We start from the raw sequence: 14,189 nt of genomic DNA, 5'->3' as shown, positions 1-14,189 counted from the left end.
CTTCTGCAACCGTTATCCATTCCGACTCCCTCAGGCCTTCAAGCTTCCACCTGAGTTTAAAAGACGTTTTCATCAGACCTTCAGAATGTCTCTCTCTTTTTCACACGCACACACACACACACACACACACACACACACACTACCACATCTACAAATATCAACAGCATAAAGCTGTTTCACAGCTACTTCCAAAATATATATATAATATTGGATTGAGCCTGGGCTAACACATTTACTTATTCAAATATTTATAGAAACCACCTTAACATTAGCATAACATTAGCATTGAAACAAAAGGTTATTGCGCCGGGGCGCATTGTAAATGATACCGCAAAACTTCCAGCAAATTCAAATTTAATGGTAACCTGCTGGAGAAGAAAAATGATGCAATATGCTCATGAGCTCCAGGCAGCGTGGCGGCGGCGGAACGGCTTAGTCTTATTCAATGCTACATTAACTTTTCCATTTATGCTGCCTGTGGAGAATATAAAGCCCTCAAGCGCCCCACGGAACCCGTCTATATTTTTTGGCATTTCTGCGTGTGCATGTGTGATTAGTGTATCTGTGTGTGAACGTGCACATGTGTCTATTTGTGAGGGTTTGTCGGAGCGTGAATACACACAAATTGCTTTCCTTTGTTGTAGCCCCGGGACAATAGATATTGATAAGTTGTGTAGTAAAAAAAATAACATACACCCACGCACACCCCTTGCAACAATGCACTTGTAGCTAATAAAAGCCTGCCCCCTCACGTTTCATATTTCAAATAAGATTTTAAAATGCTAGCGCGACCTTGCCGTTGATGGATGGCGCCGCTTTCCATGCGGGACCTGCGAACAGGCCGGAATCGGGAGTGGAGCGTGTTGTAAATGCCGGGTGAGCCGCCACATCTGCAGGTTATTAGCCGGGCCTTTGCCCCCCGCTTCCCGCCGAGCCTCGGCGAGAATTATGGCGAGGGGGATTGTGTTTCACTCGATGTCCCGCCACAACTTCTGAAAAACAATCGCAGCCCGCTGCCGCTCGAGCCGCGAGAGAGGATATCCAAATCTGGCCGCAGATGAGCGGATGCTGACAGGATTATACTTTCTCTCATTTATTTATTTTTTTTCCCGCCCTTCCCGATGATGAATGTCCCAGTTATCGAGTTGGCGTCCAAAAATCAATACGTCTCAAATTGAAACAGTATAGGGTTGTATTGATCTGGGCCTTTAAATCAAAACGTGAGGCCTTTGATACGTCTCCCTCAGACAGCTCTCAGCCCGGTAATGACACACTATCAATTTTAGCTTCATACTGATAAATCAAGTTGAAAATTGGATGTCAGATTTTTTTTTAATGCCCGGGGAGTGATTTTCCGCTGCCCTCTCATCCCCTTTCCTGTTGACCCCCGACCCTTCCTTTTGGATTATAAAGTTCAGCCTCGTCAGAGAGCGAAAGAGGTGTCAGGCCCAGGCAGGAGAATTGATTTGAGGATAATGCGTGGCACAGGGAATGGCAAAAACACTCCTGCAGCGTAAACGCTGGAGCTTTATTATCCAGACATCAGAAGGCACTTTTATGTCAACCGATGAAGAGCAGGTTATACGAAGAAACAATTAAATCATCCTGTTTGTTTTCACGTGCCATCATTTTATGCAAATGTGCTCTCTTTCATGTGTTTCATATGTAAATATTTATGAGCATGTTCTTATTAATCCAGTCCCTGCCTCTAAATACGTTTAGACTGGAGCAAAATGTTTCAGCGCTGGCGTTGAATAATGAAAGGCCGTGATCAGGCACACTCCTTGCTAACTAAAGGTCTATTTAAATGTAGATTTCTTCCAATATTGAATCACCAACAGAAAGGGCCTTATTGGGGCTTTGGGCCAGCGCAGACTAACAGGACAATTACATTCCTGCATAGATTCTGCCGGGGTGTTGTGATTAATTGTCTTTCAGTTCATGCCACACCTCAGTTGGAATCAGGATCAGTGGTGATTCCCCGAACAAGATCATATTACATGAAGGAAGCGGAAAGCCACGACCTGCAAAAAACGGTCACTGATTCACTGAAAAGGCTTTAGATTTTAAAGGCAAGGATGTTCAACCAAAGTAATAAGAAGCAGAAATTTAGAAAATGGTTCATAAATTATTATAAAAAAAAACATTGTCTAGGACTTGGCTTAATCCATGAATGGTAAACCTACCTGATAGGTTAAACCTCGGCGTCACTTAAAGGTACATACTGAGTGGTAATTATATTTAGCCCAGCAGTTATAGGGTTAAACTGTGTTTTTAACCTGTCCTATATGAGAATAATAATAATGATGTCTCTTTATATGGTTCTGAATTATTATTCTGGCCTTGCATGTTTTTATTCTACTGGAGAAATGGGTAGTGGTGTGGTTACCCCACCCGTGACCCTGACGGCATCTGTGTTTTTGGCTGGTCAGGCTGTTGTGCTGAGGGTCCTGTTGGGGTGTTTGTCCTCTGCCTGTTCAGATCATTGCTCTTGTGGGGCTCAGCCAGCGTAGCATGCAGAGCAGGTCTTGACCTGACACGTGTCCTTTTGCCGCTCTCTGTCTGCAGCAGAGACAGTGAGCTTCCGGCCTCCACAGACAACTTGAGGGGGCCATCGATTGTCAACATTTCTTCCATATAATTACTTTACTATAATTACCAGCAAGGAGGGGAAAAATTGGGCAAGAGACGGCAGTGACGTATTGATCTTCGTGGGGGAAGCACTGGAACGGCCATTTCCCTTGGCTAACGGTTAGCTTCGTCTCTGGCCGGTGATGAATTGTAACGGTGGGCTGCTGGGTAATAACCCACCGGTGTGATGAAGCCCTCAGTCACATGCGGCCTGGCTTAAGCAGGCCTCGCCACTCCTGGATGAAGGGGTTATCAATTCTAATGCAGGCTCATTGGGGGAACGTCTCCTTGAGCTGGCGCCTCGGCCCACTAGAGCTTAAAAATTTTGACCTCGCTGGAGTGTGTTTCTTACAGGGAGGGTGTGTGAAGAACCTTTACCTTCCTTCAGACCGAACAAAGGGTTGCTAAAACATAACTCCATTATACTAGATTGCTATTGAGCTGCTGTTCATGTGAATGCTTATTCCCTTGGTTTTTATCGAAGGCAGCTCGCACAATTAATACGTTTAGAACTTGAAATTCGTTACTTCTTTTTGTGCCCTCATTGTGTATGAGTCTGTAATCAGGCGGGTAACGTAGTTTGGCTAATTTCATCAGCATTGAACAGTTGCCAAGATACGTCCTTCCTTATTTCATGAAATGCAGTTATTCAGAACAAATTTTTTGCAGTTCGAGTAACCCAACCCAATATAATGTCTTTTAATATTTAATATTTGTGTTTGTTTTAGTGGAGCAAACAGTTGTGGAAAAACATGAACACACCAGTATCAGTCAAACAAAACTCACTCCCACTGTCTGTATTTTGGTGGTGAGTGCTGCAGACTCACAGTTTCCTGTACAGCTTCCCTAGATTCTCGTGCAACCAATAGTGTTTCATGAAGACACACCAACACAAATAAATTCACAATCCTTTGTTGTGAGGGTTTGATCCACTCCCTCGCTCCTGACTCTCATTTGTTCTTGACCTACTCAAGGCTCTTCCCTGGGGGCGTTCTTAACCTTGCAGCCTGCACTAATTATCTTTGGAAAGAGGCCCTTCACACAATCATCGGTTTCAGGGAGGAAGCAGAAATGGAGCTGGGTATCCCTGCCCTGTATCCCCCCGGTCCTGCTGAAAGATGGGGAGTCCTGCTGGGGACTGGAAAGCAGCGACGGATGACCCTCGGCGTGACCCCGTCCTTTTGTCAGCCATCCTCGCTGGTCCTCTTTGCTCACTCTGGGCTGCCATGTTCAGCCACAAAGCTCGTCTTTGTACCCCTGCCTCTCCTCCCTCCAAATGGTGTGGGATTTAGGAAGTCACCAGGTCAGACGAGGGCCCAGTTGTGACTCAACCCTTTAGTCAGCCCAAGGTCAATATGGAATTAAGGTTATTTTACCATATAAATGTCATTCATAGCACTGATCACTAAATTTTCCATTTTAACTTATTTAGAACAATAAAGCACCATTCAATTTTCTACCCATAATGTCAGTACACTACTTTTCAGTACTCCTTCATTTGGTGTGTTGGACACACTATCTGTGATGTTCAGTTCAGTTCAGAAGGTCATATCCTATGATTTATGCTTTTTTATGCCTGAATCATCTGGAGGCATATGTTTTACCATAGTATAAAGGTGATCAGTCACTTTCACTTTGTACTGATTTGCGGTGACCCTTCCCATTAAGAGGACAAATGGACCCAAACCCGAATGGACCCCACCCCCCAAAATTCTCTTTTCAACTGTTTAATGGTATCTTGTCATTTGTCACCTGTCTGTGTGCTAAGTGTAAAGGATTTAGGAGCTAAATGGCTTGGATTAGAATACATTTATACAGTTGATATGACACACTGTGCATAGTCAGTAATAACCCCATAGGTTTTAACTGGTTTCCATGTTCTATTTGATCTGTTGGTGAATTACTGACCGCCAACACTTCCTCTGGTCCTTTTTAAGACGTTTCTCTACTTTGTTTGACAGTTGACTTGTTTGTCATTAAAATGTCTACCTGGCTTCCAGAATGTGAGACAATCCTTAAACCTCATCAAGACTACTTGAGGCTACTCAATAGATCTGCTTCAGTTAAATGTCCATATTGGCAGCGTGATGGAGAGAGAAGGGGCATTTGTTCTCAGATTGAGTCAGTTTAAGAGGCCCAGCGTGTGTTTAGTGTCAAGGGCGCACGGAACATGTGGCAGGGCTCTACACGACATAACAGAGACTGTGTGGAGCTGACGCAAAGCAGCACGCTGCCCCATTAAATATAGCGGCCCCCCGATTACTGGCATTTATTATAATTACACCCGAGTTTTTGTCTGAAATGGAAGCGTTTACGGCAAATATAAGGCCATCCTATTGAATTGCGTCTCCCTTTTCCGATGTGTGCCGCCCTTCCCTTCAATAGCACTTTCTTTGTGGATAAAAAGCAAATACCAGACAACATCAATGTCGGCCCGAAAAATGCCAGATGACCTCAGAGGACTGACTTCCCCAAGGTTCCCGGCTCCTCATTAACTCCCGCATGTGAAGTAGAGATGTTTTTCATGATTTATTGCAATTAACGAGGTGGACGTGTGAAGCGCTGCTGCTGTTCTTGGCTGCGCCTCAACCCGGGCTGCCAAGCTCAGCATCTCTGGACCTCTGCTCTGTTATTGCATATAAATCACCAGACGGACAGTCTGAGCGACACAAACCTCACTCGCTAATGTCCGCAGCCCCGTGGATGTGTGGGAATAGATTTGGGCTTCTAATGCCCCGTGGCCATATGGGCCCTAAGGGCATAATGGTTAAGGCCTGGCAACTCAGCCTGGCCAGCATAATGCCAATACATCAGTTCAGAGCCATTCTGGAGGTAGCCCACTTTCTCCCAGCAAGGCCGTATTTTCGTAAGAAATTGTTGTGAATCCGTTTATTCCCCCACTTCGCCGATTTATTTTGAATCATGCCTGCCAGGCTTTTTACGGCCTTTTACCAACAAAGCACATTCTCTGCTGAGGGGAGGCGTTAAATCTTACCAGCTCTCACACTAGAAAGACGTTGCAGGAGGGGAAACCCCCCCCCCTTTTCACACTTTTATCGAGGTGCACTTAAAGAATCTAAAAGCAACCGTAAATAACGGCTGGTGTGTCTCCTAGCTGATAGTTTTGGTTATCAGTGTTGGAAAATTAGCTTTTAAAATGCAGTTTGAAGTCCATTTGGGTGATTGATGGCCGATGTGACTAATAAATTTGTGCCGCTTTCGAGGAGGCCGCGCCCTCCGCCATCCTTTACGCCTGTCACTGAGGCTCTCACTCGCTGGGGAAAAATGAGTCCCCGGCTAATTCTGCCTTCGGTGATTGCCGTAGAGATGAATACACTGTCAGCGGCCCAGGGGCCCGGAGATCTGATGCGGTGAGATCCGAAATGGCGTGTTTGCATGGATACACTTAACTTTCTCAGAATAATTATTCTCTTGTCTGATCTTACGGCTGTAGGACAAGCAGAGGACTCTCATTTTTGATAAATCAACCAAGAAATGGTCTGAATAATTGTTTTTACACCTTGAGTAGCAACCCCAGAGTTGCAAAATGACAAAAACCTTTCCTGTTTTACAGCTAACATTATGCTAGCAAGAAAATGCATATTTGTTTGACAGTTAAATAAATGTATGCGAAGAGTAACATCTCATCTGGTAGACACTGTATTTTTACATTACTGTGAATGAATGAAAGTAAACAGGCTAATTACATCAGCTTAATTTTCTACAAAGAAAGCTTGAAGCACAGCCTTGTCTTGCTTAATTATTTCTTGCATTCGTTACTGAATGCACCCATTAGGTTTTTTTCATTCGTGTTCCTGCAGCTCCAGCTAACTGTATGCCAGCCCCATTTTGAAAGCAAAAAAGGATTAGAAGTGACCCTGGTGAACACGCCTATTGAACCGATATGTGTTCATTGGCCTGATAAAATCCACCCCTAATTGACATAAGAGTTGTTTTGTTGTGTCTGTCAATTTAAGCAGGAGCCCAGGTACCTGTCATCTATTTAAAACCCCACCAAATATTTTATGTCTGCCTTCAGCATATTTATTTAGATGCCAAATCTGATTGGGCACACTGTATTTGACACTTGGCCAAATACAGAATATAAAAAATGCCCAGATAGTATAAAGGATGGTGTTTAAGTACTTGTCATCACTCTGAACTGGTACCCCTGCCATAAAAGACCACCGGCCTGGTATGGACCAAACGTATTTGAATGTCACCACTTCCCACAGAGTGCGTATACAGTCAAAACACATGCAGATCCGAGGATGAAAGACGTGAAAGATTAGTCAAAACACCCAGTTCCTCCTTTTAAGAACCCTCTTCATTTTGTGTTTTTGAATCGCTCTTTCGTGGTATTGAAATGAAGAGATCCGGTCAAATGGAATCCAGTGCATCTGTGTGAAGGAACCCTTCAAAATCCGCCCCCTCTGGCTACCACAGGCTGCTTGCTGCCAGCTTTGGAGGTTATAATCTTGAACGGTAATCTCCTCCGTTTGCAGTCAGTCGGATTTACATTTTTTTCACGGTGTAATCTCGCATTTACAATATCATTTACGTGGGTTTCGCTTTTCAGCACCCCTGACGTCTTTCTCTTTCGGCTGCGCTTTGGGGGAAGGAGATTGACAGGGGACAAGCTCCAGGCTCTCCACGTTGCTTTTCATAATGCGGCACATGATGAACTTTTGCCATTCACATCATGTATGCATGGACACACACGCACACATACACACACACACCCTTGATTGATGCTAAACTGCGGCTGAGCTCTCGTCGCTGTCAGAGCTAAATCTCCAGAGCCTCTTGATTTCTGACATTTGTGGATATTGTATTTGTGCAAGGGAGGCGGCAGGTTTTGTGATGTGATCCCTTTGTAACACTTTAATCTGTTTGGACGGCCGTGGTACAATATCAGAAAACAGCGAGGCCATACAATCAAATCCATAGCCGGGAGGTAAAGACCCCATTCGGCTTGCTGTGGCACATCTGTGTGCAGAATCTAGATATTTTTATAGCAGGTTCCTGATTTTGTCAAGAGAGCCAGCTGGCTGATAGGGCATTTTTTCTGCCTCTTCTGTCAAATGAGGTATGAATAGTTTAACAGGCGCAGTTGTAGGTGGGGAAAAGCTTGATTTTTTAACACTTAATCCAGAAATGTAAATTGAAGAAAGGGCAGAGCTGTAGCTGGCTTTGAGCCAATATTAGATTTCTTAGAATTGATCATGTGCCTTTTTAAAAGTCTTATACAGTCTACATATTCGGTGTGAATTGTGGTCTTTTTTTTATTCTTTCAGATAATACAGTGGTTTACAATGGCAGTATAATTAGCAGATTTTCTTGTCACTGATATCTGGCTAGTCCTTTCAGACACACACACACACACACACACACACACATACATATACATATATTTGATTTTAATATATCAATTATAAATATTTAATTCCTTAAAATTAATATCTGTTTTATTTACTATAAGAGTCTGCAGGGACTTTTATGTTTATGATCAGATTATCCCCCTTCACTCCACATCTGATCCTCTTTTCCATAATTTTCCATGGTTTAAAATATGCATTTTAGCACATTTTTGGTCTTAGTAATTATTCATGATTAATTAACTGCAACATCAAGTTTTGTCCCAGTAAAAACATAAAGTTAAACTTCAAAATCAAACTATCATCTCTGTATAGTGATAATTTCATGAAGAAATTGTTATTTTCTTCTCAACTGTTCTCTGTGCCAGTTATCCAGATTATGCCCTCTTCTTTGGCATGTCTGTAAAACGGGTTTTGAAGTAAATTAGTTGCAGTGTTGCTGTGTGTCCTCACTCTTTCAAGGAGACAAAGGCTTTGAAACACGTCCAGCGGCAGGCAAGCTCAAAAGGAGCTGCACTTAGTAACCTGATGCTGAGTCCACACTCTTAATGGTTTGCATTAGCTGCGAGCAATAAAATTATCCCATGTCCTCGCTAATGTTGGAATAATCATTTACAAAGATGGTTACCACATGCTGGAGACATTTTTCCCCTCTTTTCTTTTCCCGCCCCATTTTTTTACAACCCTAATTCACTGTTATTAATAATGAATAAAAATGCAATTTTCTTTGGGTTCCTTCAGGGGACTCAGGAATCATTTCAATGAATATTTCATCACATTATTTTAATCATTGCTCCACACAGAGAATGTGTGTGTGTATGTGTGTTGGGGGGTTTATAGGTCTGGGCTATAACCATGGCAGAACTCCCCTTCCCTCAATCATTAAACCCCATGCTGCCTGCATTGAGGGTCCTACATTTGATTTACAAACCTTGTTAAAAAACACAGTTAAAAACGATGGCAAGCCAGTCCATTTATGCTTGTAATTTGATCCTGGATTTGTTAATGGGAGGCGGGGTAATTTATGTGTGCGGGTACTGGAGCTGGAGAACGTGACCGAAGGACCCTTTAATACACGGGGGCTGACTAAAACCCTGCTCTCAAACAGGCTTTATTTTCATCATCTCAAGCGTTTTTAATTTCACTGGTCAAAAAACTGATCAGTTGGATAAAAGAGACTGTTCCTGACTCCTGGTTCTGGTACAAAAGTTTGACTATTTTATCATGCCGTAATTCTTTTCATTTTGTAATATGCTGTCCACCCAGTTTGGTCGGAAACAACACAGTGGCGGCATGCTAGATGTGGTCTTGTGGTAGATCAGATGAACACTAACCTTCAATCAAACCCTTTCTCCCACAGCCAACTTCACGACTTCTGGCGTCTGGACTACTGGGAGGACGACCTGCGCCGGAGGCGGAGATTTGTACGCAACGCCTTTGGCTCCACCCACTCAGATGCCACATGCAAAGCATTGGAGGACTACGGTCAGCCCCTGTCCACCACCTTGTTTCAGCTTTAACATCTCTACACTAAACACTAACCATCACTCTGCTGCACAACGACATCATGCCCTCCAGTATTGCACAGAAATATGCTCTTTTGCTCCAATTATTATGGGTTGTAGAGAGAAATTTTGTAACTTTAATAGGTGTAGTATTTATGAGCTTTGTCGATTGAACATGGCACGTCTGCTTTTTACGAGTCCCCCCCGACAAAATGGATTTGAGAGCAAATTGGCAATTTTCATTTTAGCCTTTTTTTCTGAAACTATCTCTTATTGAACCGTTTGATCTCAGTGGTGTTGCCCCACCGCACGCTGTCGATCCTCGCTCCCACGTCACGCTGCACTGCCTTTTAAAGGACACGGCTCGATACTATAAAACACTGACAGCTCCTTCCCTCGGGCTGTAGTTGGACAGGAGAAGCATGTGCAGTAAATGAGCAGGAGCACGTCTACCGATCGCCACTCTCCTAAGAGCGGCCTCCTGTGTGTGAGTTTACCACACAAATAGTTTCTTTTCCAGAATTACCTTCACTGCTCCACTGAGTGGGGATCAATAAGGTGCTGGGGTAGTTACTCCAAAAAGTAATCAATTACACATTACGTCCTCCTGAAAGTGTGCTAATTCTTACTAAAGAGTTGCTTAAAATATAGAATCCATAAAAGAAAAAAAATCTACAGTATTAAGTCACTACCATCAGTTGAGGCTTTTGTCTTTGGAATATTGTAGAAGTTTCCGAAAGTAGAGTTCTTTCACTACTATTGTGTAAGGATTCGTTACTTCACTAATAAACGACCCAGTTATTTGCATGATATAAAAATCTTTGTGATTCAAGACATAACCAGTACATATTTGAGACGAAAAATGGAAGAAGTCTGGCCTCTGGCTTTTTTTGCTTTGTCAGATGGCCGTGCTCTGGGTCATGTCAGTGCCAGCACAGCACATGAACAGCGTGACACACACACACACACAAAGAACGTATATCCACCATCTGGTCACTAAGCTGCAGGTGGCCCCTGTTCTCGTCGCAAGACCAGTAATTGCCGTGGAAGACAGTGTATTTTTTTTCACTTGGTTTAAACGCCATCTCTGAACTCCATATGCCGAGCTGAGAGTGCTATATTCTACATTAAAAAAGTTCCTCTGCGTCTGCACTGGATTTTCTGTACTGGGCCTCAGAGGGTCCGTCGCCGCTGGTGATTGAGGACGTGCTGGAGACGCTTTGCCTTTCTGTGCTTCTAATGAGAGGAATAATGCATAAGTTTGTCGTTTGAAAGGGACGGGGTTCAGTCAAGAGCTCTCCCAGTGAGGGACAGACGAGGGACATCTCTCTTTCAGTCTCAAACAGACACACTTCTCATCCTGAAGAGTGTGCAACAAACCTCACTGTTGAATTTTATGGAAATTTTATTTTTCTTTCCTCTCTGTCGTGACACTAATGGCTGTTTGAAGCCCTAAACTCCAGACAACAGCCATTTTTTCAGTCATCTAAAGAGGACGGAGTTCAGTGGGCCGGGAGGCTGCAGATTTATTAGTCACAAGAACTCGGAGAAGTAGAAAGTTGCCTGGATGGTAAATAACGATGAGATGGCAGATTGGGAGTCATTAGCTGGGCCTGGATCAGTCTCCTCCTGATGAGGAACACTGTCGAGATGCAGAATTTTACTTGTTGTCAGTTGCACGTTTGACGAGTCGGTGCGCTCATTAAAGCAAACAACAGTGCAGACGCAGTGTGAGGGGAGAAGGAGTGAACGTGCTCCTATTTCTTTTTCAGCTTGTTGGTATCACTTCCGGTTTCTGTGCAGAGATGACCACTAATTTGATTGAGAGTGAAAATGCCATATTATATTTTATTTACTCAAAAATAAATACAATTTTTCGGCACATATTATGTGCAGTAAAACTGTCACGACTCGGGGTTGATTAGGGAATGAGGCGCAGATGAAGGAAGTCACTGTGATAACAAGGGATTTATTAATTACACAAAAACAGCACGTGGGCAAAAAAGAACAGAAAAGGGGGGAGCACAAACAAACCCGTAGGCGTGTGACACTTGCCAGAACAGAAACCGACACACAGGTTACGTCCAGTCCACATCAATGCAGCAGCGTCTGTCCGCTGCCATCTTGTTCCTTATAACAAGGCCCTAATCATGAACACCTAATCCATGAATAGAGGCCTGCTGTCAGGCTGATTGGAGCCTTATATGCTCTTTATATTTACCTTATGACGATCTTATTAACTCATAAAAATTGAATTATAACATTTGAAAAGTTGAAAAGATTATATGCATTGAATATCGCTGTGCATCGTTATTGAATTGAAACGTGAAACAAGTGAAGAGTTACACTGCTAAGCATTAGCCTCTGCTATATCCAAGCTGTGATGGAATAATATCTAACTCTGTTTCTCAGCTAATAATAGGAGGTGGAGTCTATTATCCATTAGTACTGCATTGATTCTATAAACGACATAATAATGTACAATTGACAGCATCAGCGTCATCAACTCAGTATGCCTCTTGTTTCGATTTTTATGATAATTAAAGGGAATAAAACCAGTTGTCGAAGCCGAAGATGGTATTGATTGGAGTTAAAGTGTATTCTGGGCTCCAAATCCATCCAGGCAGCCTCAGAACTTTTAAATCACTGTTCTTCTTCACGTTCGTGGGGGGAGTGTAACCACAAAACTGTTTCCCTCTTCTACTAGCCACACTGGCATCCTAATGGATGCTGTGTGTGTGTGTGTGTGTGTGTGTGTGTGTGTGTGTGTATAATAACCTCTACTCCTAGTCAGAGGTGCCACACACAGTATATTGTTAGCTGATTGGAATTGGGCAAGCATGAAATGGAAGTCACGTTAATATTGATCCAAGTCTTTAACGGCCTGTTTTACCTCCGGGTGTCCTTGCCACTTCATCTCAGGTGAGAGCTTCCTTGTCTGACCTGCTGCCCTCTCGTGCCACGCCTGGACAGAGGCCCTTTATAGCTCATTATTTGAGGAGGGAGAGGGAGGGCAGGCCGGAAAGATGGCATTGGACAAGCAGCTTTGTTTAACACGCCATGGTTGTAGCTGCAGCTGCAGAAAATTGTGCATCCTGTAGCATTGTCCTCACTCAGCATTTCACTTTATTAATATCACTTTAATATTAATATTTCACTTTATTTCTTCTGCACACAACTTGACAGGCTTTGTTTACCCCCCCAGTAAAACCTAGAATAAGTTTTCCCTAAAGTTCATGCAGCATATTCACTAATGTCACATTTACTAGTTCACCAGTCAGAATTCTGCAAATGTAGTTTGGTTGTAGATTGTGGTCAAAAATGCCTGTGGTCAACGTCCGATGACGTTGTCATCGGGGTTTCAGAAACAGTGACGTCTTAGTCTGTTAGTATAAAAAACAACACCGCACATTCGTTACGTAAGCAACCAAGCTCACATTTTACATCTTATTCGTTTCCTGGAACAGTACATGAGAAATGTTAGACACGCCTCCTGATTCCTTTTTCAGCGGTCCCGGCTGCTATCGCGTTGCCCTGTGTACTGTCAGTGAAGAAGGCTGGTCCCACCGAGGGACTCGGCGAGGGGGGGGAGGGTTCAGGGAAATGGCTGCGCGAAACCTTCTCCGAGAAAGAACGGGGGGCGGGGGGAACGATACTGCAACTTCTAATTGCCCCGTATGGGCTTAACCTTCACAGAAAAATCGCTGCGCGCAGACATTACCATACCAAGTTGGAGGAAGGGGGTGGGGGGGGGCGGTCCCTCCAAGAGGGTAGCTGTCTGATGTGCCTGACAGAGCGGCGAGCTCTTGTCCGCTGGGAAACCCACGGCTCTGGTGCCTGTGAGGGGGAGCGAATGTAGTGGGGGTGGTAAAGAGTGCTCGGCCATTTCGGGCCGCACTACAGCCGACTCCACACATACACACACCCCGTTACTTAAGCCATGCATCTGTCTTCGATTTTCCTTGGCGAGGGAGCGTCTGCACAGCGGTGATGCACAGGCTGCAAAATGGTTGCCGGTATCCGGCTCAAATGAGATTGAAGCCCGGAGACGCTGTGGAGGGGTCATGTGACATCATTGCAGGCTGCACGCATCTGACTTCACGACTGCCTGTAAACCTGCAGGCTACAGCCAGTTTTAATGTTTCATGTGCGTTTCATTGATCCACTCAGTCACCCACCCGCTCCAAAACACACACCGCATTGCATCGTGGGCCAGTAAAACATCACGGCATAGTTCCTTTTGTTTCATTTTCAGCGAGTGAGTAGCGGGGGCTTTTCACTACTTATGGGAGTAAGAAAAAACACATGCTCCCTGACTGCAGCACAGCCATAAAAGTGCAAGGCCCATGGCACAGAAATACCCCAGGAGACCACTGACATAAAAACCAGGAGCAAGCCATGGGGATATCAGGGCTTGAGTAGAAGTTTGATCTTACCTGTTTCATAGTGCAACACAATGCATGTATAAAGAAAAAAAATTTTCATCTGTATTCAGTCTGAATACATCTAGTTTAAAAAGAAGAGAAGACATTTTGATTATGTCTGCAGATATATAAATGAAATCTGCTTTGCCAATACGAATGCATATTTTACATGATTAATATTCATGATTATACTTCATTCGTGGTGATGTGAACTGTCTCATTTATTGTATTTTGGCTAAAACGTTTAGTCC

General features: G+C 43.7%; 1 protein-coding gene across 22 annotated transcripts in view; it reads left to right on the top strand.

Moving 5' to 3' along the window:
* LOC114769588 (neurobeachin) overlaps positions 1-14,189 on the top strand; it is a 206,101-nt gene that overhangs the window by 124,408 nt on the left and 67,504 nt on the right. For all 22 annotated transcript variants that reach the window (XM_028962751.1, XM_028962771.1, XM_028962754.1 and 19 more), the window contains one exon: positions 9,370-9,494. In XM_028962751.1, the coding sequence (XP_028818584.1) occupies positions 9,370-9,494 (125 nt within the window). The remainder of the gene's footprint in view (positions 1-9,369; positions 9,495-14,189) is intronic.

The sequence above is a fragment of the Denticeps clupeoides genome, chromosome 19 (assembly GCF_900700375.1).
Source record: "Denticeps clupeoides chromosome 19, fDenClu1.1, whole genome shotgun sequence".
Taxonomy (NCBI): Eukaryota; Metazoa; Chordata; class Actinopteri; order Clupeiformes; family Denticipitidae; genus Denticeps; species Denticeps clupeoides.
The sequence above is the reverse complement of the archived record's forward strand: the minus strand, read 5'-3'. Positions and strand labels throughout refer to the sequence as shown.